Raw genomic sequence first — 27,409 nt, forward strand, 5'->3', positions numbered from 1 at the left:
AGGTGACCAAGGAGATAATCAGACATGTTGGTAGGTCTTTGTGGAGCAGACACCATCCTTTGTGTTCATGTGTGGTGGAAAAGAAGTCTGTCCCCTTCTACTTTAAGAAGGTCACTATACCATGATAATTTGCATCTTGAACTAGATGGCCATGTTCATGGCAGTGAACAATGGATACAATTTGCTAGAGGCCATGTGTGACACTCCAGTTTGTATAAGGGGTGGCTATTGCATTAGATGTTAGTTTTAGATTTAATCCAGTTCCGATAATGAGTCACTCTGGTGTAAATTCCGGGCTTGTTTTCTTTTCCACAGTCGATTCCCCAGCTAACAATTCCAAGAAGATACCAGATATTTCTATCATGTGAAATAACCAGGGGCCCTCCAGAATCACCCTAGAAAAGAGGAAAAGCATGTAATCAATGTGAGAAAAAAAGGTCAAAAATGAGAGCTAATTGACTCCTGTCTATCTAATAAATCCATACCTGGAACTAACATGTTAACTCCTCCATGAAGCTTGTTTAACTCCATTATCTAGAAGTAATGCCTTGTTTTAAATTAGATTTTCACTTGCTCCACTCATACTAATCAGTTGAAGGGTGTTCTGGAGTTTTCTGTCAAATGTGCCGTATTTATTACTGAAAGGCTAAGGTGAGCACCCAGTACACACCTTTAGAGACATTAATCATGAAGATTTCTCAGTTATCTTTTACCTAAAGTTTCAACAAAAGATTTAAATTTTATCTTTAAATAATGACTTTATCCTTTCTGAAAATATAAAAGAAATGCCATGTGATAGTTTATTACAACTTCTTAGAACGAGGGAAATTGTAGAGTCTGGAGGAGGCAGGGGCTCCTGAAGCAACTTTGATGCTCCTTCCTTTCCACATTCTTCCTTCTCTTAGTCTCTCCCTGTGTCTGGTGCACAGTATGAACACCCCGGTCTACTGAAGGCAATCCTCAGCTCCTTTTACTCAGGCCTCCATTGTAATCTAGATCCTTGTGTTCTTACTGTATTAATGGTAAAAGGAAGTAAGGGAGTATGAGCCAATGACATGGGACTGCCAGCACCTGTGAAGATCATGTTTATTCTCTAAGTCATGTGATTGGATTGTATGTTGGATACACATCTTGCTTCTCCTTCTTGGGGCAATGGGAAAGATAGCTTGTATTCTAGAATATGTAGATAAACCCTGACTGTCTTCCTTTGTTTTAGCAACATGTGCCCTAATGAAATTGTAAATTCATTACATTTTTTAAAATTTTAGTTTCCTTCAGCAATGTTCATAGTAACTCGTGATTTACAAAAAGTTGAATAAATAAATGAATGCATATTTATTACCATTGTATGACAGCCAATGTCAGGTCAGCATATATACAGGCATACAACAAGTGTCAGACATGTGAAGTTATCAGAGCCAATATTAATTCTTCAAGGAATCATTAAGTTCTTGTGCACAGTCACAAATGCTATAGGTCACATCTTTAACTTGTTATTTTTAGTTCTTCAAATACCATATTTGGAACTGATAATGTGCTTAAATGCTTAGTGCTTAAAATTAATGTGTTGTAAGTATGGAGAAAATGCAATTTGTGTTATCTGAAAAATGATCTGTGATGTGCTACATTTATAGAAATGAGTGCAGGCAATTATTTTTCCCAGTAGTGTAATTCTATTTGGGCATAAGTTATTTAAGTACAAATGTCAGCAGATTTTGTCTTACTGTGGCTTAACTTAATGGGAACACAATATTCAAAGTTTTAGTTGACTGAGCCTTGATTCTTTGGCTTCATGCTTGTTTCCTACTATTTGAATTACTGATCTCTAATAAAAGTTCCGATCTGCAGCGAGAAACCTTGTTTAGATAGCTCTGTTCAATATGGTGTTTCATGAGGAGCTATATGTCTAGTTGTTCTTCAGTCCTTCTTCACATCTCCTCCTTCCTCCACAAGCTAATTTCACAGAACTGTGTTAAATGACATTACTCTGTGATGAATAATTTCATTCTTATTGACCAGAGTCTTTTTTGTGGATTAGAGTATACTTACCTCACAGGCATCTAGTTTCCCTGTCAAGAATCCAGCACATATCATTGCTGATGATACAGCACCACCATATACATTTACTTGGTTACATACATCATTGCTTATGATCTCTATTTCAACTTCTTGCAGAGAATTGGGGAAAGGACCTAAATATGAAACAATAAATAGATGAGGAATTGTTGGGAGCTTCGTTAGTATGACAGATCTGTGCTTAAACATCAGTCTTAAGGTTGCAGAATTTGGAACTGGATGACAGTGTTCAGGATCAGTTACACTTTGGGGTGACTTCTATGTGAAGATACCATATTTGGCACATTAACTGCTATCATTTACCTAGTCCTTGCAAAAACTATTAAGGATAAATATGAGTACTCTAGATTTGTAGTTGAGAAAATTGAAGTTCACCTGTTTAACAGTCATGCCATGATTACTCCAATTGAATGATCACATAAACAATGGCAGCTTAAACACAAGGTATTTTTTCACCACATGGAATCTACGCAAACTCCCACAGCATCACTTCACATTGGACATAGATATTTACATGTTATAAGTCATTTAGAAAGAATAGAATTACCAAGAATAACATTTTATTCTATGGGATCTAATTGCTTCATGAGAAGGATGATGTGTACAATGAAATTGGTGTGACTTGCTGTTCAAAACAAGTATCAGTACGAAGAGGAATATGGCACACCCATTATATTTTCTTCACTAACCACATTGGTTCATTTGCATTGATTGTAATACAAAAGTGCCATTTACTTGAATGCAATACCATTTTAAGCCATTATGTTTTCATGTCTCCATTTAATGACTTCCATTAAAAATGCCACTCATATGAAATTCTATTTCTTTTTATTAAAAGAATTGGCATATTCAAGAACTCAGGGACTTCAGGTCTTTGCATGTATGCTATGGCTGTTAGCTCGGTGTTTTGTGGGAATTGTAAAAATGGGAGCAGGTGTGTCTCTCTTTTGCTTGCTCTTAGGATTCATTCTTTTGCTTGCTCTTGGGACTCTTTCCCTCCTATCTGGTTGCCTTGTTCACCTGTTTGGTTGTTGTCTCTTAGAGGCCTGCTGTTTTCTGAAGACAAACAGAGAAATAGTGGATCTGGGGGGAAGGGAGTTGGGGATAGAGCTATGAGGAATGGAGGGAGGGAAAACTATGGTCAGGATTTATTGAATGAGCCAAGAATCCATTTTCAGAAAAAAAAAGAGGAGAAGGAAAAATAAGAGGAAGAGGAGAAAGCCATGACTCATGTCTACATCTTAAAGTCTGTACTTGCTGTTTATTGGGCATTATTTAGTGAAGCAAAACGTCATATGTCTCAACTTGATATTGTACCAACTTCAGAGATACACAGCTCAGAGGCTCCCATTTAGTATTTAATGTTAGGCAGGCACAGCTATTTGGATTCCTTGGCCGAGGCCTTTTCATTTTAGCAGTTTGACCCTCCAGGATCTCATCATGACTAACTGACTCCCTACATATGAAAGATGGGGGCTGAAAGAAGGATATGTGAAAGAATATGCTCTGATAAGCTCTGAAGAGAAAGTTCTAATAGTATGAAAATAGTCTATAAAACAACTATCTGTACATTACTACATTAACCACTATATTAAATATATGAATACTGTTTATTGCCAAAATTTTCATATTTTCTCTGTTTTTTTTGCAGATTTTTAAAATTTGAATTAGCAACAAAATTGTTTTACATGTCAATCCCAGTTCCCTCTCCCTCTCCTCTTCCCCTACCAACTCCCCCAACTAAAACCCTACCTATCACATATCCTTTCTGTTCCCTAGGGAGGGTGAGACCTTCCATAGGGGGTCATCAGAGTCTATCATATCCTTTGGGCTAGGGCCTAGGCCCACCCCCGTGTGTCTAGGCTCAGGGACTATTCCTCTATATGGAAAACCTATGCTAGGGATAAGTACTGAACTACTACAGGAGGTCCCATAGATTTCCGTAGTTTCTTCACTAAAACCCACGTTTCTGGTGTCTGGATCAGTACCACGCTGGTATCCTTTACACAATGGAGTACTACTCAGCAGAAAAAAAAACAATGGAATCTTGAAATTTGCAGGCAAATGGATGGAACTAGAAGAAACCATTCTGAGCAAGGTAACCTAGTCACAAAAAGACAAACATGCTATGTACTCACTCATATGTGGATTTTAGACATAAAAAAGGATTAACAGCCTACAATCCACATTGCCAGAGAAGCTAGTAAACAACGAGGACCCTAAGAGAGACATACATGGTCCCCTGGAAAAGGGGAAACAGATAAGATCTCCTGAGCAAATTGGGAGGAGAGAGAGAGAGAGCTAGGTGAATGAGAAGGGGAGAAGAGGAGGGGTGAGGAGGACACGAGGGAGTAGAAAGGTTGAGTCGGGGGAAGAATAGAAGAAAACAAGAAAGGAGATACCATAACAGAGGGAGACATTTTAGGTTTACAGAGAAATCAGGCACTAGGGAAATGTCTGGAGATCTACAAAGATGACACCAGCTAACAATCTAAGCAACAGAGGAGAGACTACCTTAAATGCACTCCCCTGATAATGAGATTGATGACTAATTTATATGCCATCCTATAGCCTTCATCCAGCAGCTGGTGGAAGTAGAAGCAGACACACATAACTAATCACTGAACTGAACTGGAATCCAGTTGCAGAGAAGGACGAGTGATGAGCAAAGGATTCCAGACCAGGCTGGTGAAACCCACAGAAACAGCTGAGCTGAACAATGGGAAATTTTCATATTTTATGTGATTTTCATGGGAATATCTTGATTTATCCTTTGTACTTTTGTATGTGTTTGAACATTTCCATGCAAAAGCAGCTTAGTTTTGCATTGTTGACATCCTTGTTTTTCCTGAGATACTCACCATTTGCTTTCAAGGCTCCCCATCCAGTGACAAACACTTTACTCTTCGGCAAGACTTGAAAGGTAGCATCAGGGAGACAGACTCTGCGCAGGTTTTCAGAAAACAGGATGGGGCTGGAGAGCTTGACCACAGCAATATCATCATCGTGCTTGTGGGATGCATAGTTCTCATGAATGATAATGGACGCGATCTTTCTTGTCATCAGTGGATGGCTTAGGGTTGTTCCAAAACTGACTGTCCACAGTTTGGGGTTTTTGTAACTGAAAGCAAATTAAAGGATCACAGTGGGTTCCTTTCTCGTCTAGAGTTGCCCAGGATTCTGGATGGGCAATAGGACATAAACAAGGGCAAAAGGGCAAATTCTTTAAGGTCATTGTTGATTTGGACTTTCCCAATATCTTGTTTTATGCTTTCTAGGTGATAAGAAACATTCCATTACAAAGTAGGTTTAGTTACTCTCTTTTAGGATGAGTATGCATTTTATTATAAAAATATATTATTTGAAGAAAATAAAAATGTTAGTTATAATTATCTACATATATTTCTGTAAATACTCATACATATCCAAAACCAAGAATAGTTATATATTTTTATTCACAGGTATACAGAAAAGACATAGACAAAAAAGAGACAAAATACACAGAGACACAGAAAAGATAAATCTGAAGCCATATTCTATATGTTTTTCTAATGATTCTCTTCCATTGGGCATTTTACCCAGAATATTTCTCCATTTTATTTGACTTACAGTAAGGTTATCATATCTCCTTTTTTTTCCTCCAATAGTGCCAAATGTCAAATCTTTAACAGTCATGCAGAGAATAAAAACATATAGCCAATGATATTCATATAGAATATCAGTTGTGAATTTCAGATTGGGATATAATTAATGGCATTAAACAAAAACTGCAATATAATTGAGGAAAACTGGTGAGTATATTTGGTTTTTCACTGTTAATTTGTTTCTGGGTAAAACTGGGATTACTACAAAAATATATATTCAGTAGGAATTGAAAGCAATCTATTCTTTGCCTTATTGATATTCTTTTCTACTCCTGTCAAGAAAGGGCTAAGACATTCATGGAAAGAATGAAGAGGAGGTAAGAATGATGGGATATGAATGTGAGAAGCGGTGGTACTGGGAACCTCAAGGGCGCAACCTGAGGACTCACGTATCAAAGCAGTGAGCAGAGGTCAGAAGCCACTGGGAGCCAATCAGGGATGCACCACAGAGGTGGATTCCGTCCACTTGAAGGCTGCTTTGCCATGGCCAGGAAGCTTTTTCTGCAGGTTTGCCATCAGCAATTCTTGCTGTGGGTGGGTACTCCATCCCCAAGCCACAATCTGCCAGCCAGAAGGAAATAACATGGTTATTTGTAGAGTTATAAATGTGTCTGGATATCTTCAGAATATAGGTAAGCATAAAAACATTTCAGGATATTTCTTGCCTTTAAAATCTTCATTGAAATCAACAGTAAATGTTAGGAGGATGATAGATATTCAAGTTGATTGAGTATGCATATTTTGTAATTAAATTGTTAGTAATTAAAAGTTAGCAATCATCTTCTTTAGTGTATTTGAAGCAATTTTCCTTTGATATTAGTTTTTCATATTTCCTGAGTCCTGTTGTGTATAACAAGTTACTCCAGTGATATTTGACAATCATTACAGATAATTTTTATCCATAATATTTCAAAAATAATTAAATAAATATCATTTTACATGTTATAGCTAGTGGGTTTCATTTAAATCTATTGAAAATTTTATATTTTAACAAAGTAAGCCAAATAAAAATAAATTGGAAAAATTCAAGGAAAGAGAAAATATTGCAATAGAATTAATAAATCTATTCTATTAGCAATTTTCTCATTGATTAAAGGCAAGCCACATATGGATCTAGAATACTGTAGGTATTTGAGAAAAGGGATACATGAAGATAGAGAAAGGCCAAAGTGTTGTGAGTTTGATTCTTTGACTGAATAACTTATCAATGATATTCTTGGACTCACCACTGTTTAGAATATTCTCTGCTTGTGCAGCATTAATTTCTGGAAAAAAATTAAATCAAGGTCATTCCTCAGTGACATACCTGCTATAATATAAAATACAATGTCTACTTGGCATGAAATCCTCAGATTGGGGAAAACTGTACAAATGAGGAAAAGAACTAGAATAAACTATGAAAAAGGATGCTGGAATATCAGACTCTGATTGCACATAGATTCCAGGAAGATCCTGGCATGACTACAAAGTCATTGGCATAGACAAGCATTATTTGTCTGAAGGATAAATGTCATGAGGCAGATGTTAAATAAAAGGTGTGCAGGGCCATTTTTACAAATTCCCTACAGCAAGTGTAGAAGTCTTTCTGGCCTCACTTGCATGGTGGCATGTAGGATAGCCATTCAAACCATTTTCAAAGTCTGGCATCTAGGTTTGGACCATAGATATTTTTTCCTATTGTATCAAACTCTACCAACATCCAGTATATTATCATTTTTATTCATAAACCAAGATAGAAAATGGTACAATATGTGGCTGTCTTCCCAAATCACTTCTACTGTTTTTTTTTTTTTTTTATGCCAGCATGCGTAGTGAGATTCAGAGTCAAGTATATTCAGATAAAAACTGGTTAGCATTTCAGTGTTGGGTCTTTAGGTCAGACTCAAGAACACTGATTTGGAATCACTGTTAGGAAGTTAATTCTAGAAAATCCAAAGGATTAGGTTCTGTCAATGATAAAAGCCCTCTTTTGTCTTCCCAAAACTTTACAATAAAAGTAGACTTCCTCACAGGCCCTAGGTGCCCTGGACCCTACTATGTCCTCACTGTAACACTGAACATTCCTCTTCCCTACTACCTTGGCCTCCAAGGTCTTGACTGTTGGGATGTTGCTTCTGTTGGCAATCTTCGACCAGCTAGATGTACTTTGTCAGAATGCTTTGCCTGCAGGGTTTCCTGTCTTTCAGACCTCAACTTAAAAGGTTTCTTTCTTCTTTCATAGTGCTTTCTATGACAAAGAAAGCTGAAGACCCATGCTGTGCTCTGCTCTCTCACGGAATTCCATATTATTTGTTGCTGCCCAGTTTATTCACCATCTTTCTCCTTTTAGTTAGAATATTGGTTCTACATGTACACAGATTTAGGTTCCTGGATGAAATAACTTTCAATACATAGACTAGATGAATAGCAATTATGACCAATATTCTACTGAGTTCTATAAGATATGTACTGTAACCAACACCTATTTGCTTATTATATCTTTGTAGTGTTACTATGATACAAGTCTACAGAAGCACAATTTAAGATGTGTTGAAGCAACAATATCAAGGTCAGTTAGTCCTATACCTGAAAGGCAACTGTACTTTAGTCCTACATTCTATTAGGCCATAAATCATGGGGAGTGGGCTATGGCTAATTCATAGCTTATTTATGACTTTATCTTAAACTGAACTGTATTTAGGAAAAAATGATCTACTTCTATGATGGAGTTGAATCTCATACAGAGGCATGATCCAGTAGATGTGTTCTTCTTGCCTGATAAAAGTGTTGCAAAACCAGGTCTGGATCAAGATTTAGCATACTTACTTTCCACATTTCTTCTATAAATGTGCTTGCATCCCATACTGTATTTGTGGATTCTGTATCAGTGGATTCAACTAACTCCCAGTCAGAAATATTTGAAAAATGCTGAATCTGACATGTATTTTCCCACCATATTCCATAAACAATATAGTATACCAAATACTTATGTGTAATTTATGCTCTATTAGGTATTGCAAGTTTATTTATATATATGGAGGGGGGACTAGGAGAGTTGGTAAGCATTTCACCTAGCATTCCCAAGGTCTTTGGTTTGAGTTCAGGTACAATAAAGTGTGCGCACACAGGCACGCACGCACACACACACACACACACAAAGTGCATGAGGAGACCTGCCTACACTGTATGGTGATACTGTGACATTTTATATAAGTGGCTTGATATCACAATTATTTATTACAATAAAAGAACTCTAGAAGTTATAAAGAAGATAATGGTGAAAGACTTCAGAATTTGAGGAAGGATAAATGCTGGGCTTTATGATTGTTCTTTTCATTTTACTTAGGACTTGAACTAGGGGCCAGAAAGGTTTGCCAATATATGGCCATCAACAACTTCAGAGAAAACAATCTCAGGAAATGTCTGTTCTCTCTATACAAAGTACTAGGAGAGGGGAAGGAAAATAGAGATCTATCCAGACCTCTACTGAAAATTCAAGCATGGAAGTCCAATTCTTGAGACAGCAAAAATCCCTTGACTATCCCCATTCCTATGTTGTAACCAAAGCACTGATGGACAAACTAAATCATCCATGGAGACATCTACAGATACCTGTCTCTACTCACTGGCATAAGGAGATCCAGATCCACTGGCAGATATGTGACAATACAGAACATTCCAGGGAAGTACATTCTGAAGCTATGAATAGCAGGCAGCAAAACAGAAGAGTGCTGCAAAATCTGCAAAACTGAACTGCCATTGAAATAACAAAAGTAGATAAGAATCTGGAGTACCAGGGTAGGCAAATTGAGTATGTGCTAAATGGGAAAAATATTTATTTGGGATCAAAATTCTCCTAGCATAGAGTGTTGAGAATATACAAACTCTCACAGGAAACAGAACAAAAGAAAATAGGAAATTTGCAATTTGAATCAGAACACAACCAACCAATGCAAATTTTGAAAGATCTATAATGCTAGAAATAATAGAACTATATTTTGAAGAGCTGGCTGCTACAATCAAGGATAAATTCTCTTATAATAAGTGAAAAATAGGAAATATTAACAAAGCAGTAGAAATAATTTAAAAAATCATTGAAAATGATAGGAATAAGCAAAAATAGCCAAGATATAAGACCAATAATAGCAATAAGAACAGACCAACTGGCTTGATGATATCCTTAGTACAGATGGATGATGGAACAGCATCAGTGAACTTGAGGACAATAGCAGAATTTTTCATCTTAAAGAGCAGAGTAAAACACCCCGAATGAGCAGCCTATGCTGTCTATGGGATATTTTACAGAACACAGATACTTATAGTTATCTAGAATTGAGGAAAGTAAGTATGTGTCTAAAAAGAGAGTTTGAAAAGCAATGGTTGAAAATTCTGCACATTTATTAAAGACAGAGATATATAAGTTCAAATAATGAAAAAGCTCCAAATAGTATACAGTTACGAAAGTCATTATGATGTAATCACAAAGAAAATATATATTAAAGGGAAAAATGAATCTAAAGTTGACTTTTCAAAGACCCCTTTTCTATATTTCCCACTTTCAAAGGACTGAATTAGCTAACAGCGTTAAAGGGCAAACATTTGCCAGAGACCCCGGTTCCCTCCAAGTGCTGAATTCAGTGTTGCTGTGCACTACTGAGCAGAGCAAACATTTCCTGTACCCAAGGAAGCATAGTCTGTTGTAAAAGAAAATGAAGCAAGGAAGACAAAATCCAAAGTAATTCCTGAACAAATTTATGGAGCACAGAAATATATCAGGAAGGATTATTACCACTTCTTTGAAAAGAATGAGAAATGTCTATGAAATGACTTGCTTAGTCACACAGCTGAAGTTACAATAGGTGAGAGATTAGCTAATGTCTATATGGATAAAAAATTACTGAGGTCTAGACACAGTCTTGTGAAGGACATCAATACCCATAAAATATAGGGAAGTGGATGTGAGTGTTATTAATATAGGGAGGTGGGTGTGGTGGGATTAATATAGGGTGTGGGTAGGATTACTATAGAAATGAGGAAGTTGAGTTTCCAATATTTTTCTTCTTAGGGGTTCAAAATAAACTTCTAAATTTCTAAAAGTAGCAATCTGAGAGATAGCTCAGTTGGAAAAGTATTTACTACATGAGCATGCGTACTGGAAGTTGGATTCCCAGCACCTATGTGAAAGTCCAGGCAGGATGGACTGCTCTTGTAACCCAACTCCAGAGTTGGGGAAGCAGAGACTGGGCTTGCTGGCCAACTGGTCTACCTGTCAGTGAGCTCCAGATTCAGTGAGAGAACCCAACTCAAAAAACAAGGTAAAGTGTAATTGAGTGAGGAAGAGTTATGATTTATGTCTGTACTCTACAGCCAGCATAGAAGCACAGGTATATGTACCCTTCTCTTCCACAACCCCGCCCTTCAAGCACACATACAAACACCTGAGCACACATGCACATAAACAGAGATTTCTAAAATTAAAATTATATCTCATATATACTGTGAGCCCTCAAACTAAAGTTCTCATTCAGTGAGTCTTAATTCTGCCCTGTGAAGTTCAATTCTTGCATTCAGAGTCCACTCTGTCTGCTAGGATCCCATTTTCATTTGAAGCTATGTTTTCTCTTTATGGCTTTGGCAAATGCTGTATTAAAACTTTCGTTTTGATATGTCATAAATTATCACAAATATTTTGGGGAAAAAGTGATGAGAGAAGATATACTGGTAACTTGTAATTTGCTGTTACCTTTCCAATCTCATTTTGTATCTTAAACAATTCTGATATTATATGACAATTTCTAAATTGATTTAAAGGTTAACAGCTGAGAATTATAAAGACCTTTTAAAAATCTCATATACCAAATATTTATCAGCTATGACTTTATGTCTGTGTTGAAAGTGAGGTAGTTTTATTTTATTTTATGGCTGAGATACATCCTAGCTGGGGTTGACATTTTTCTTCAGCTCACTCTATGTCTCAGGCCAAGCCTATCCTGTGTGCTGCAGAAAATTCTTGTTAATCTAAAGTGAGCTCTATTTGAGCTCACCCATGTTTGTGCCCCTTATATTATTTTTTGTGTGTTCATAACACTGTCATATTCCAGATTCAGATAGGGAAACACTGTCAAAAAAGAGATTTAGAGATTAGTGTATCAATAGTGAAGGGCAGCTTGTTTTGAAATGCCACGCACATTGTTACTTAATTTAAAAGATGTCACTTAGGTTTGTTTTAATAAGAGAAAAATATTTTTGTATTTGGGTAATTATACAGTTCTTATAGCTATTTTCATTCCAACCAAGGAAAGATAATCTTTGGTGCCAAATGAGTGAGAAGTTGTTCATTAGGGACTTAGAGACCTAGAGTACAAATGGTTTTGTTTTAAAATGAAGTAAAGGAGCTTTCTCTGTAGACAGAAGATAGTTAAAAGTGTTAACTATTGTGAAAAGAAAAAAAGTAGTCTTTCTTGCCTCTAAGATGAGGTAATGAAATGTCTCTCTTCAAGGAGCTCTGGGTGGATTGCAACTTCTTGTACAAAATGCTATCAGCTTGTTTTTTCAGAGTTCCCACATTGTTATGGGGAAACTGAAATTTAATCAGTATGTCTGCTTTCAAACCATCATTACTTGGCCTGAAAAAGAAAGGTATCAAAGTGAGGTAATGGCCTAGTAATTATTCTTAATACTATAGTATTAGTACTTCAATATTGCTTCTATCTTTAAGAAAATAAAACAAATATTTCATACAACTTATTGTCATGATTATCTCCTTCATACATCACACAGATATTAAGCTTCGGATTACCCTCTGCTCATAAAACTTGATAATAATCATAGTGGAAAATGGAAAATTATAAACCCAACTTTCTATTTATATCACATATAAATATACTTTGTACTTATATCATGTATAAATACATATATATGTATATATAATATACATTCCTGTGTTTTAAATACTAGCAGATATTTACTATAAAACAAATGAAATCAACAGAAGTAACTAGGATTGAAGGAATCTTCAATTGAAATGCCTTTGTCTTTAAAAGGATAAAGAATAGACAATATTTCATGATTGCTCAAGATATCCTCTTACTATACTCTGTGTAGGAACAATTGCAATGTGAGAAGACTGTGCTAACTTTTCTTTGTTATATTTAAAGTCTTTACCTCCTGTCTGCAGCTGAAATGGGTTAATAATAACTAAACAGTACAACTTGCCTTTTCCTCATGTGAATGAATTAACTGTGGTTACCTGAAGTTGACAACATGAGATTTGACATAATGATACTTTAAACTGGATCTTTGAAATATCATATCTATCTAAAAAAGAAAATAAGAGAACTTTGTTAAGGATTAGTTGTATACCTTTCAAAATGTTTATTTAAAACCCATTATGATACAAAATGCCATTTACCTTAATGCTTGTTTATAGTTATCTCAAAGAAGTTCATTTGAGCATAATCCTGTTGTCATATAATCATTCCTATAATTTGAAAAACTTTCCATGTGTTTGAAGGTGATCAGCACAGAGTTGAATTAAGGTAGACATTTCAAAGCAGGAGTTAGAGCCTAGAGACTGTGTAGGGTTGCCATGCATGGACTCATCATTCACTTGACATCCAATATCCTGAAACTCAGTTATGTTAGTCTCTGAGTATGATGGACAGGTCAGTTTTTAAGTTTTGGTAAAACAGTTTTAAATGAAGTTTTAATCCTTCAGAGAATGTAGTTGGAAGGGTGATGCATGCACAGGTAGGCACTTCTCCAAACTTGATTACTTATGTATAAAATATTTCCATAGAATAAAAAATGTCTATGAAAGCCACAATGTGTCATTTTGGCTTTATTATATGGAATACTTTGTTGGTGGTAAAAGATCTTAGATCAGCTTATTTCTCAACAAAGCGGGAGCAATGACAACAGGATGACAATTCTTTCAAGCCCATTTATTATTATGACTCATCAAGCTGGCTTGGTCAAGGTAACCTTGACGAAACTGAATCTGAGCAGGTAGTTGCACAAATTTCAGTAGTGCTGCCAAATAGTGAAATGAGCTGTGTAAGAGTAGTGCTATTTACTCATCTCATTTAATTTTTGATGTCCTCTTCAATGAAGTGGCACGTGATGTTATGTTCGACAGACTGGGGAGATGCATGTCAGGAGATCAATAGCTGTTAGTAAAACAATGGCCACATTCTTCTTTTTAACTTATTTAGAAGAATTTTATGGAAACAGTTTTATTTATACATGTATAATTTATAAGATAAACTAATGTATATGTACATATATATATACATATGCTTATAAAATTATTTAGAGAATCTACTATAAAGAGCATTGATATCACTTAAAGTTTTTATCTAAAGAACCTGGTATGCTTTGGGTATATGTGCATCCCTGTATACATACCAACTATTATCATTTATATATTATACAGGAAATATACAAAATTTGATTTAATTACTGATTTTCATATTTACTTTATGAAAATGCAACTAATACTGTGATTTAGTCAATAAAATTCATACCAGAGACCAATCTGACTCACACTGTATCTATCATTTATAAACTAAAAATATTCTCTACATTGTTTTTTGCTTGCGTGTGTGGTGTGTATAAGTATACACATGTTTAAAAGACCATATGTGTATGTAGATCTTATGTATGTATGTATGTATGTATGTATGTATGTATGTATGTATGTATATTGTGTGAAGCCAGAAATTGACATCAGGTGTCTTCTCTAAGTACCCTCCACCCTATATACTTCCAGGGTAGCAATGGTGCTGGTGGCAAAACATAGATTTACCTCATTGATGAGTTTTTGTTTCAGGCTTGTCTGATGTCTTGACTGTTCTATGGACAAATCTGGGCTATATGTAATGCTGGGAATCCGGAAGGAGCCCTGGTAGTAATGACTCTTCTGTTCTGAAAGGCAGAACAGAAATGGATCATTTCTGATGATCTCTTTGAGCAGATGAAGGAGAGTATGCACAATTTTTCTCCGACGAATTTTATGCTGGAAGTTCAATCCCCCAGATGATAGTACTAAACAACACAGATCCTCCAACAGGTGAGAATAGGAGGAGCTGATTGCTGTGATTTCCCAGAGATTAATATTTGTTTTACAGAGTGGGTTAGTCCTCACAGGCAATTAATTCTTAGGAAATTCATGCTCTTCCTTGTCTCTCGTGTCCTGTATTTCTGTGTGATCTCTTTCTCAGGCACTACTAATAGTCCTGACATGCACTCCTCCCATAATACTATCTTCCATGTTTGGATGGAGTTTGTTGCCGTCATCTAAACCAGCCCATATCACTGTCAGTTATATGAAGCTTCTTTTATTAATCAAATATCCAGTTTTATAAAGAATTTTATTATAGCAACATTGAACAGGCTGACAGTCATATAATTGGTACACTTAAGAAAATTAAATATCCAATAGATGTAGCCAATGTCTCCCCCTAACCACTTTAAGATCATATGTCTTCATAGCCACTATGGTTGTATGTTGTTTCCTGACACAGTTACTCCCTATTATAGGTGGTATTTCATAGTAGGTGGCAATATAAAATTTTAAACAATTAAGTAATGACATAAAACAATAAGTTGACAGCAAAGCAAAAACACAGAAAAGCAAAAGCACAGTAAATTTTGCTGTTAGCATATATATCATTACACCATAAATAGAATATCAGTTGAACTTCTTGTGCTATTCGAAAGATGGTATTACATGAACAGCATCAGGTTTTGAATAATAGAAATAATTTTTTATGTTAAGGATTACTATTGCTCAAATTTATTCAAATAAAAAGTTCATTCTGTAATTGTGAAAATGCTAAGGTTTAGAAATATATGTAGTCCATAGGGAATGGGCTACATGGACTACATATATGGAGGAATATTATTTCAGCCCAAATACAGCAAGGAGGGCCTAGGCCCTCCCCCAAACAATATAACAGACTTTGAAGGTCCCTGGTGGACGGCCTCACTATCCCTGGAGAGGAGTTTGGGGATGAGTTGGGGGGGTTGGTGGGGAACATGGGAGGATGGGAAGGCAAGGGAATTGGGGGATGGGTATGTAAATGAGTAGTAATTAAAGAATTTAAATTTAAAAAATTAAAACAAGAAAAAATAAACCTATAATGACTCCCTCAATAAAAAAGAAAAAAAGAAATATATGTAGTCAGTCTTCAAGTTTCTGAAGTAATATAATAAAATGTGGCCTTACCATACACCAAAAAGTAAACAAGGAGACCAATGATTATTGACAAAGCCAACAAAACAGATGTGGTAGTAAGAGCAACCATCCATGGTTTCCAGGAACATTTTCTTCTATCCAGGATACCTGGCCTTTTGAGAGGAAAAAATGCATATAAAAAACAAGGAGGACTCTAATACAAATATTTTTGACATTCAAATTATTTCTCTTTGGAGTTCATAACTAGCTTATATCATATTTAGTAACATTTGAATATATTTAATGCAATATTAGAAAAATACTATAAAAACCAAACTCACTTTTTAACTTAAACAGTCAATATTATACAGAGGCTACTATTATATATAATTTCTAGTCCATTATTCTGAGACATACTCTGAATTTTCTTCATTTTTATTTGGTATGGGCTCTAATATCACAAATGTGGTTGGTGGGCTTCAGTTCACAATGAACCTCTGAACATGATAGCAGCTTGGTCACTCTTCCCATGTAGTGAATGACAGTAGTTAATAGATTATGAGATTTTCAAAGATGGATATTTAGAGGGACAAAAATGGGACTTTGTCTCCTGGAGTTGTTTTTGTTTGCATGTTTGTTTGTCTTTTTCACACATTTATACTTAAGCCACAGCTACTTTGTATGGGACATGTAATTTGTACTGGATACAAGGAACATGGAACTAGAATGGACTCAACCAAGTAACAAAGAAGGATGAAGAATAATTAGCAAAATAAAAACCACCAATATGATTTTAGACATATAGTAAGGAATTACCAGTCTACACAATCCACACTGCCAGAGAAACTAGTAAACAAGGAGGACCCTAAAAGAGACAAACTTTGTCCCCTGGAGAAGGGGAAAGGGTCTAATGCATAGAGAAACTGTGAAAAAAAATTCTGAAAGTTTCTTGTTCTGTAAGAACTATCCTTGAATAAGAGGAATTATTTTCTCTGGAATTGGTGCCTGGTCATGGAGAGGCATAAAGCAGTACCAGTTAACAAACTGAAGAGATTAGATAAATAGCTGCTGTGGGCAGCAATGATCTAGAGGGAGTAGCCACACCTCTGCAATACAAAAAGGAACTTAGAAGAATATCCATTTCTCGTGTGTTGAATCCTAGGTGAGCCCTTTTGCCTAGGTGAGCAACTATGCCTACCTGGCATTGACATTGACATTGACATTATTGGCAGGCCACTGTGCCTACCATTGATAAAGTATCAGGGATCTAAACTCCAAGCCTCATGTTTGCACAGAGAAAGGATTTTGTTTTGTTTGTTTGCTTTTTCACCTGAGCCATTTTCCCGGCTCTGAAAGGATGTTATAGAAAACTTAGTGATTCTTTTTTTGAAACTATAATGGTTTTAAAATGTTTTCAAAGTTTAAAAGAGATGGACTTACTCTCTTGCCTTCTTCTCTGAGTTAGCAGTAGAAAACACTTTTATAAAGAGCCAGTTGTGTCACAAAAATGTGTGTGTGTGTGTGTGTGTGTGTGTGTGTGTGTGTTCAAAAGGATATAGTTAGTAGTTAATTGCCTCTAGTCCTACCCCCAAGACATCACTGTGACTCAGTTACTATTTCATGTGTCTCAAGTGAGAAAGGCTTTATTCTCCTAACCATACAAACTCACTCCAAAATATTATTCCTTGATTTTCTATAAATAATATATGTCTCTTTATTTTGATTTTGTATTAACCTTATTTTAATTTAATTATGAGAGCTGTTCTAGACGGGTAGAAGCTTGTCCTTCATAGATACTTGGTAAATGCTTACTTACTAAATGAGAGAATGTGTTATAAAGAAATAAATCATTAGTAACTCAAAATCAGAGTTTTACAGAAAATGAACTCCTTCATCCTTTGAAGAAGGAGACATGAAATTGAGCATTACCTGTATTCTAAGTAAAAATATCAAATTTTATTATAAAAAACATCACTGAGTGACATTCTCTCTTCTCTCTTTCTTGGATTCCCGCTTCCCCTTCTCCTAATCCTTCCACCTCAAAGCATTTTGTTTTGGTTAGTTCATCCCAGTGACATGACTAAACAGGTTCATTATAATTCAGGAACTTCGAGCTTTAAAGACATTCCTGAAGTGCAACCAAAAGGAAAGTCACAAGTGACCTTGTCCTTATTGTACTAATGTCATCATGACCCATCAGTGACAAAAGCTACCCATCTATCATGTCAATGTAGAAATCTTTCACAAAGATATAAAGTATTTTGAACACTCTCCTCATTTTTATCCCTCCATGATTGCATTTGTACCTGAAGTATCTTGTTTCCTAGACAGTCTAATAGGCAAGTGTTCCTCAAACCAAGCATCAGCAGGATGGAAAAAACAAAAACCACCTTCATCATTTTTGTTTTTGTTTTTGTTTTTGTTTTTTTCATTGTCACAGTTGTTCACTAAGAGTCATTTTTAGATCCTTTCCCTCCACATGGATCTCCAAAAAGATGACAGGGATCCATAACAATGGTTCCACCTGGTTCATAATAATGCCACAAAACCAAAAATCACCACCCAAAAATCAGCTTTGGACTACAAACTGCTCATGACAATTCAAAGGTGGCTAGCCTCCGCTGTGACTTCACATAAGCTCTACACGTTCCCATTACACAAAGACTTGGCCATTGTTTCATTTGTGGTTTTTTTTTTCTTCTTCTTTTTTTTAGTGCCCTCTAGAGAAGCTGTCTCCCCCTAGACAGCAGGAAGCAATGTAAGAACACAGCATCCACTTTCCCAGGAGGTGAGATGGGTGGTTTTTGGTCTTTCTCAGGGTTATGGATATTTGTCATGTTGTAAGGAGGGTGGTTACAAGTTGTTATAGGGTATGGAGGCTGAATAAAAGAGATAAAATTCGGGGATCTCATTTGGAAAAAAAGGAGGGGAGAGATATGTTAGGATAAAAAGGTAGATTATTAAATCTACTTTCAAAATAAAAAAGCAACTATTTGTTTTAAATAATTTACATTGGTACTGACTCTTGTGCATTGACACAAATTTAAGGTTATTTTTGTTATACTGTATATATGTTTCTATTTCTGTTTAAGATATTTTTTGTATATTGTTACAGATCTAATGCCAATACTTTTCAATTTGTTTCATATAACTGAATGGGGAAGAACACTACCATATACATGCTGAGGCCAGTATTACCTAATACCAAAACCAGACAAACAGACACACTCAACACACTCAAGCACACACTCAAGCACATACACACAGGCACACATACAAACATACACATACACAGGCAGATAGGCAGGGAGTCAGGCAGGCTGACAGAGAGAGATAGAGACAGGGATACAGGGATACATACACACACACACACACACACACACACACACACACACAGAGAGAGAGAGAGAGAGAGAGAGAGAGAGAGAGAGAGAGAGAGAGAGAGAAATGCAGACTAATTTCCCTGAAAAAAGCAGATGTTAAAATTCTCTGCAAAATACTTGCAAACTAAATTCAGAAACATTAAAAGATCACAAATCATGGCCAAGTGGATGTCATCACAGAGATACAAAGTTGCCTCAACATACATGAGCCAATAAATGGAATACATGACAAAAACAAAGGGCAGAAGTCATATATTCATTTCAAGAAGTACAAAGGCAGCATTTGACAAAGTTTAATATTCCTTAACAAAAGTCTTAGAGACATTAGAAATAGAACATACCTCAGAATACTCAAGCGTATATGCAGAACATGATATCAAACATTCTACTAAATAGAGATAAACTGAGAACATTTCCTGTAAAATCTGGAACAAGAGAAGGATGCACATTTTCACATCTTTTAATTCATCATGGCATCCCAAGTCTTAACTACAGCACAAGAGAAAAACATAAAATGAGTGGATCTATAAAGTAGAATATTAAGTGAGGTAACTAAAACTCAGGATAACAAAAACCACAGAGTTTTCCTCATATGGGAATTCATACCTACCATGTATGCATATAAAATTATGTAAATGTGAGGAAAGGCTAAAACACTAGCAAGTATACCAAGAGGAGGGTACTAAATGGTGGTGAGCAAGGTTGGGGTTCTCAAAAGATACATGGGGCACACAAAAAAAGCTTCATTGAAACATACTTTGTTCAAAATGCCATAAACATGTCTAACACTTTAGGTAGTAATTGTTAAAAGAATTGGAAAGAATATATGAAAAAGAAGAAGTAAACAGCAGCAAATTCTATGAGATGGGCAGGAGGAAGCTTTTTGGGTTCCTACAGGAAATGGAGCCATGCAGCTGAATTGAAGAAAGGCTAGAGGTTGCCACAGACACAGAAAAGGATGAAGTAGTGGGGGCTCGGGAGGCCCCAGCAAGGAGGTTTTTTGTTTTGTTTTGTTTGTTTTTTGTTTTTCGAGACAGGGTTTTTCTCTGTAGCTTTGGAGCCTATCCTGGCACTCGCTCTGGAGACCAGGCTGGCCTCGAACTCATAGAGATCCACCTGTCTCTGCCTCCCGAGTGCTGGGATTAAAGGCATGTGCCACCAATGCCCGGCTAGGAGTTCTTAATTCTAAGAAACACACGGATAGTTTTAAATGCGTAAGAGACATAATAAAATTTACATTGTTTTCTAAAGAAAGATCTTAGGTTTGATGAGTTCTTGGCTATGAGCTTTCAGTGTATATTAGTATCTCCCTTCACACGCGATTATGTTGCTGCCAGTCATTCAACATCATGTTTTGTGCATGACACAAACTCCACATAAGATGTCTTTTCTACCTGTCTTTCCCCAGGTTATCAGCATTTGCAATCCCTAAGGTCTCCTATACACCACTCAGCAGCTTTCAGTTCCTCTTAAAACTTTCTTAGCAGTCAGCAGCTACTTGGAAGTTTTTTTATACTGGTTTTTGCTACTTATCACATTGGTACTGTTCTAAATCTGTTTTCTATATTTGTACCATCAACTCTACATTTCTCCTTTCATGGTCTATTCCTACATTCATGCCCTTTACCATCTAGTTAATAAAAACTTCAACTTTCCAAACATCCAACTTTTAATTATCCAACTCTTGTTTCTCTGGATATTACAAAAACTCCCTAACTTCATTCCTATTGGATTCTACAATTCACTTATTCTGCTGTTTCATCACTGTCTCTCCTCATCTTCTCCTTACCATCACTCTACTCAGCATAAATCCCATGTCCCTCATTATACTCACTCTGGCATATAGCCTTATATATAAAATCAAGCCTTTCTTTGAATACCCTTCCAGCAAAACCCAAAAAGAAGTTAAATACAACTTTCTAGTGATTTTGTTTTCAAAATCAATTTTTGGAAAGACACTTAAATATCCCTGACAAGTCTCTTTAAATTCAGAACCACTAACAATACACTGGCCTTCAGTGCTTCCTGAACATTAAACTAATTTAGTCTCTCCCTCTCTCCTAAAGTGAAAAATAGCCAACTACTGCAGACACCTTCTTTTCAAATCTCTCAAAACCTTCTTCATGCTAATTCTCTGCTGATGATCTTTGATTCTTTACAATGAGAAAACAGAAATAGTCATCATAGGATACCCCCCAAGTCCTGAGGAAATAGCAGTCAGGTGGCAGCAATTCCTAGGACCTAACACATCTGTTTATCATCATGTTAAGATTTTTGTAACTCATACGTAAGAGTGAGTTCTCTTTCCTTTTGCTATGACAATAATGTCTAGCATAGTGCCTGGCCTAAGTAGGTAGCAGATCTGATGGTTTCGATGGGCAAGTATTGCCCCATTTTTCTGGAGAGGAGTTGTACTGTAAGGGAAAGACGTTTGGGACAGAAAAGGCAAATGTTTGTTTATTGTCTTACCCTCCTGCAATCTGCCTGAAGTACTCTAAAAAAGGAAATCAATACTTAAGAAAATTTGTTAAGTAACTAATTAAAACATCCTCAAATTCTCTTATGTCTGCATGGTCTCAGTGACATCCCATGATCCATACAATCTGGTCCATGTATGGTCCATCTCACATTAAGGTGCTTACAATTCAAGCAGTAGGGTTGCTGAGGCTGGAGAATTGCTTGTTTGAGGCCAGCTTGGAATACACAGAGATTGTGTCTCAATAAAACACTCTTTCTTTCGGTTATTATTGCCTCATGGGCAAGAGTGAAGCTTACAGTTGCCTATTTCCTTCTTTGTATTCCTCTTCTTCAGATTTCCAAAGATACTACCAAAACTTGTATACATTCCAGTTGTATATTGTGATGTTGGCATGTATATACATTGCAAAGTTATAACCACAACCCTGATTGCTAATTTATTCCTTACCTCACAAAGCAGCCATATTCTAGACCAGTATGGTGAGAATGAGAAATCTGCTCCTGGGTGCATAGCCTGAACGGAGCATCCCCTGTGATGGGATTGGTGACTACCCTAATCGGCACCAGAGAGCCTTCATCCAGTGACTGATGGAGACAGATTTGAAGACCCATGACCAAACATTTGGACCAATCACAGGGAGTCTTGATGAGGAGAGGAAGGAGGGATTGTAGGAACCAGAGGGTCAGGGACATTGGAGGAAAACCCACAGAAACCCCTGACTGTCTCATGGGAACTGGCAGAGTCTGATCCAACATCCAGGAAGCTTGCATGGTACTAACCTAGGGCCTCTGCATATTTGTGACAGTTGTGCATCTTGGTTTGTTTGTGAGACTCCTGGCGATGGGAATAGGGCTGACCTTTGTGTTTTGGCTGGCTCTTGGGTACCTATTCCTCATGATGGACTGCCTTGCCCAGTATGAATACAGGGGGAAGTGAACCATTCTTTGCTGATGTCCATGGGAGGCCTGCCACTTTCTGAGAAAATATGGAAGAGGGGTGAATTTGGGGGAAGGAGCAGAGATGGGGAGAGGAAGTGGGATGAGAGGTGGGAGGGGAGGCTCTGGTCAGGATGTAAACTTAATTAATAAAAAAGAACTATCTGCTCTCCCATCAAAGGTCAAGTATATAACCCAGTATTAGTTACGGCACTATATGTTAGAATTATGAGATGCATTTAATATACACATGGAGCATTAAGAGAGAACAAGAAGAAACACTAAAGATGTTTGAATAAAAATAGGAAGCAGGATGCTAATGCTCCTCCCAAGAGCCAGAAACCATCTAACAAAACCACATTGGCAAGCATGGGGAACAGTGCTTCAATGTGTGGGGCAGTAGCAACCATTGCCATTGCCTTAGATGCCTCCCAGAACTTGGAGATAAGACCCCATGGCTTATTTCATCACTCTAAAAATCCTGTTATTGTCTTAGTTCTCATAGGAGTTTTCATATATTTGTAAAATGATACATTTTCATGTATTCTTGATAAAGTGTTAACACATTTTATAGCTTGTGAGAAATCTTATGTCCATATGGTATTAATGAAAAATAAAGAAAATGAAAGTGTGGTCAAAAAAAGGTGTATATGTGTGTGTGTGGGGGGGGGCTATTGCTGAATTGCTGCACAATTCAGACACAGGACTTGGAAGAATGGAACTTGAACTGACATAGAAGCCTCTTCTTTGAACACTAGTTCCTGAAGGTGCAAGCTGAAAATGAGAAAATAAACCAACAGTCCTATAGCTAGAAGGCCTGTCAATCATAAAAATGACCAGTATGGTCGAGCTATCATTAATTATGCAATAGTGGCAGTTTTATCTTAGGAATAATCAATACTTGTGCAACTGGACTGAAGACCTGCTCAATAGTGGGGGTATTCCTGCTTGGTACTATAAACCTAACCAGTCAGCCCTGACTGGAGAGGTCATAAACCCTAGAGAAGAACCTACTATTTCCATTTTCCTAAGACAACCTAGTCTCTAACTATATTCTAAATGCTTATCCTTATATCCACATGTAAATGTAGCTCTCAACCCTTATCAAAGAAACATCTTCTGGAGTGGATGGAGGCTAATCCAGAGATCCACAACTGCAGAGAGTAAGTGATGGTGGAGTGCCCACCTCCAAAAGGTACATCTCCAAAGCAACCCCTACCGCTGAGCTCAAAGAACAAGGAAGAGGAGGAAGAAACAATATAAGAGCTGAAGGGCCAGGACACCAGCTATAAAAGTGTCCTCTAGATGCAACAGGGAAGATGCACACATTCAATCTCTTGCCTAAAAAAGACTAGCATAATGACCATTCCAGTCCATATGACATGACAGATATGGGAAAATTCACAAGGACCCATTAAATAATGACCTATAGACAATCAGTGGCTAGAGAGAGAGAGAGAGAGAGAGAGAGAGAGAGAGAGAGAGAGAGAGAGAGAGAGACAGAGAGAGATTTAGTTTTCTTCATGGATGAGCTCTAATCCCAGACTTAAACATATCTGTATGAATAGCATGACCCCAGTGCTCTCTCTCTCTCTCTCTCTCTCTCTCTCTCTCTCTCTCTCTGTCTCTCTGTCTCTGTCTCTGTCTCTCTCTCTCTCTCTCGTGTGTGTGTGTGTGTGTGTGTGTGTGTGTGTGTGTGTGTGTGTAACAGTGTAACAGTGATTATAGAAGAACAGGTAAAGAATTTGAGAGAGTGGGGTACTTGGGAAGTGTTGGATGAGTAAAGGTAGGGTAAAAATTATGTAAATGAGATATACACAAGTATGCAAATACAAAAATTAACAAATCTTAATTTTAAAAAGGGAAGATACTTAAAGGTATTATAGTCATATGCTATTTCCTGTCTGCCCCAGGAGAAGAGCAGTAAAGAGTAGAAAGAGAGAGCATAAGTGGGTTGGGCCTTTCTTTTAAAGGGGTCATTTGCACCTGTGTGCAGACTATGCAATAATGGAACCCTGGGCTGACCAGAGTACTGCCTAAGTGCATTCTGCCAGGTGACAGGGGCAGGCCAGCACAATGCCTGAATCCTTAAAGAAAGAGGCTGGATTGTTTCTGACAGTATTCATTGGCATTTGAATGTGATTTGGACCTTGTTTCAGGTCTGCTGCCTGACTTTGTTTATTTGTAGAAAGGAAATGATTACCACATAGCTATATTGTGAGGCAGAATAGGTGGGAAGTGCTCACTCAGTGTTAGCAATTAGGAGGTTTGGTTACAGAAGTGGCTGTTTCTGGTTGACCCGGGCTTGAAACATCTAAGCATTTGATAACAGCTCTGCACATAGTTTGCTTATCTTGGAGGTGTCTATCAATCAAAGACTTCCTGGGAAGATAATTTCCCCACTCTTCCATTGCTCCCTTTTAACTTTTAGTGGCAGATGCCTGCCAGAGGGTGACTGTGTTGCATCGGCTAAATGTAAGTAGCATTTGTACATTTCTTTCTTTATTATTAAAACTCGTCTTTCTGGTGTCTGACGCATTAATGTGATATATTCAGTTTCTTGCTAGTGGCTTTAGTCTCAGGACCCCGGAAAAGGTAGGGAGTGGTCCTTTATTCCAGATTGCTCCACCTTTCCCAAACAGGTTTGGGAAAACAAAGAATGAGGTGTAAGGGTGAAGCACAGTTCACCATGACAATGACAACAATTAGAAATTCTCATTAGATGGAATGAAAGTTTAGGAGATTTAACATTCTCTGGAACTTGAGTCACCCAACATCTATGTGAAGTTCATAAGGTAAATATGACTATGCTCATTTTTCTACTAAAGTCACTGTGGCTTCAAATTCCTGCTTACAAGTTACAACAGTAATAATAGTTCAGATGACTTAAATTTCATGTCTTTATTTATTTACATTTTTCTTATATGGTTGTAATGTAGGATTACCATATCAGTGACCATGAGAGAAAATTAGAAAAATAGAATTTGAGATTAAGTTATTATAAGAAATAAATTGACTATTTTTTCAATATCCATTAGGTCTTGAAGAACCAGAAAACTTATCAATGTAGTGCATGGCTATAATTAAGGATACCTGTGTTAGGTGAATATACCTTTACAACCAAGGCTGTAGTGTGGAATTGGCCAGGAGACACTGTGAGAGATGCACATCTGGGCCACATGACAGTAAGGACACTGTCTGGAAAGTGACTTTTTGGATACTCAAAAGAAGTAGAAGCCAGGGAATGATTAAGTAAGCTAGCTAAGAGGGGATATTATTCTACTTGCAAACAGAATACAACAACCTAGTAAGTTTATTCATAAAACTTTCATACAAGTGGGAAATGATGATATATTGACATTTTTATATAATTTAAACTAGTATATTGGGGGAACTAAAAAAACTGTAAATGGATTCTTGAGAATGAATGATGATTATAGGTTTGATATGTGGAAGTCAAAAGACCTGAGAGGTCATCACTTTATCTCTTTCACTTAGTAGACCATAAAAGCACAGAAAATGAGAATTGGAAATTAAAGGAAACTAAAGATCTGGCTGAGTTATTATGGAAAGGAACAAAAGGGAAGTACAGACATCAGAAGCACTGGGCTTGGTTGGCTAGGAACATCCTTCACATTTATTTGTAAGGTAGTCTGTAAGGCATTTGTAAGGCAGAGGAAAGGTGATGGGTTTTGCTTTTGAATGCAGGCATTATGGATGGTAGAAAAGATGAAAGGCAAGAGAATTTAGTAGAGCTGAGACTGTCATTAGGGAATTTATAGTGGGGGCTAGAGAGATGGCTGAGGTGAAGGGAACTTCTTGCTCTTGCAGAGAACCAGAGTTCGATTCCCAGTACTAACCTAACAGTTCACAAGCATATATAACTCCATTTCCAGGTTTTCTGACACCCTTTGCTGGGCACCATGAACACTGCATACATGAGGTGAAAATACATGCATTTGGGTAAAACAATTACACGCATAAAATAATAATATCTAAGAATTCTCATAGACACACATTTATAATCCTACAAGAAAAGTTGAGGTAGGAATTTTCCACAAGCTGTCTATGCTACAGACTGAGGCCTTGTCTTTGAGAAGGAAAAGGTGGAGAAGGAGAAAAGAACAAGAATGAATAAACAAAAAATTCCAAGTGGTCATGGTGGCATACACCTTTAATCCTTTTAAAGAAGCAGGTGGATCATGAGTTCAAGGCCAGCTTGAGTCACAGACCAAAATTTACCTCAAAAAAGATCCTAAGAATTACAAGATGGTTGGACTTGTTCTCAAAGGGTCTAACTGAGGGCTTGATCGACCTTGGGCTAGCTGTGGTTTTACAGATCTTGTGTCCTGTGTGAAGGCAGAACCAACCGAGCTGTTCTGGGATAAGATACTGCTACTCGATGCTTCTGTTCCAAAGGATGTCAATGAGCTCCCAGCAACACCAATGGCACCAAACTGCTGCCCAACCAATGTGCTTGGACTGAACTGACTGTATGCTGGCATCCTGCCAAAAGTTCCATAGGAACCCACTGACAACATAAGCATAGGTGTATTCGGAGTAGCAGAAGGCTGTGATCCTTGCTAGAGTTGAACCACAGTGAGCTGAATGGAACTGCTAAGTCTTTTTTTTTTTTTTTTCATCACCGAAAGGATTTTTTCTTGTCACTAATTAATTGTATTTGATGATTACTTCCAGCTGCCTGCAGATAGGCTGTGATACTGTGTTGGAGCCAC

General features: G+C 37.0%; 1 protein-coding gene across 1 annotated transcript; it reads right to left on the bottom strand.

Annotated features, from left to right (window-relative positions):
- Positions 1–233: 233 nt before the first annotated feature.
- LOC100763999 (transmembrane protease serine 11G) lies at positions 234–27,178 on the bottom strand. Its single transcript, XM_027390711.2, has 10 exons — positions 27,044–27,178; positions 15,928–16,090; positions 14,506–14,624; positions 12,949–13,016; positions 12,165–12,325; positions 6,947–6,985; positions 6,110–6,281; positions 4,938–5,197; positions 2,050–2,192; positions 234–395 (listed from the first exon to the last, which is right to left on the bottom strand). The coding sequence occupies exons 1-10, from the start codon at positions 27,176–27,178 to the stop codon at positions 234–236; spliced, it is 1,422 nt and encodes a 473-aa protein (XP_027246512.1).
- Between the last annotated feature and the right edge of the window lie 231 nt (positions 27,179–27,409).

The sequence above is a fragment of the Cricetulus griseus genome (assembly GCF_003668045.3).
Source record: "Cricetulus griseus strain 17A/GY chromosome 1 unlocalized genomic scaffold, alternate assembly CriGri-PICRH-1.0 chr1_1, whole genome shotgun sequence".
NCBI lineage: Eukaryota > Metazoa > Chordata > Mammalia > Rodentia > Cricetidae > Cricetulus > Cricetulus griseus.

Excerpts from the sequence above, each read along its gene's own strand:
- LOC100763999 (XM_027390711.2), bottom strand. The coding sequence starts at position 27,178 with ATGCCAGCATACAGTCAGTTCAGTCCAAGCACATTGGTTGGGCAGCAG. Across the intron at positions 6,282-6,946 it reads AGAGAATATTCTAAACAGTG|ATTGTGGCTTGGGGATGGAG; the intron begins GTGAGTCCAAGA and ends TCTGGCTGGCAG. Across the intron at positions 5,198-6,109 it reads TCTGCTCACTGCTTTGATAC|TTACAAAAACCCCAAACTGT; the intron begins GTGAGTCCTCAG and ends ATTTGCTTTCAG.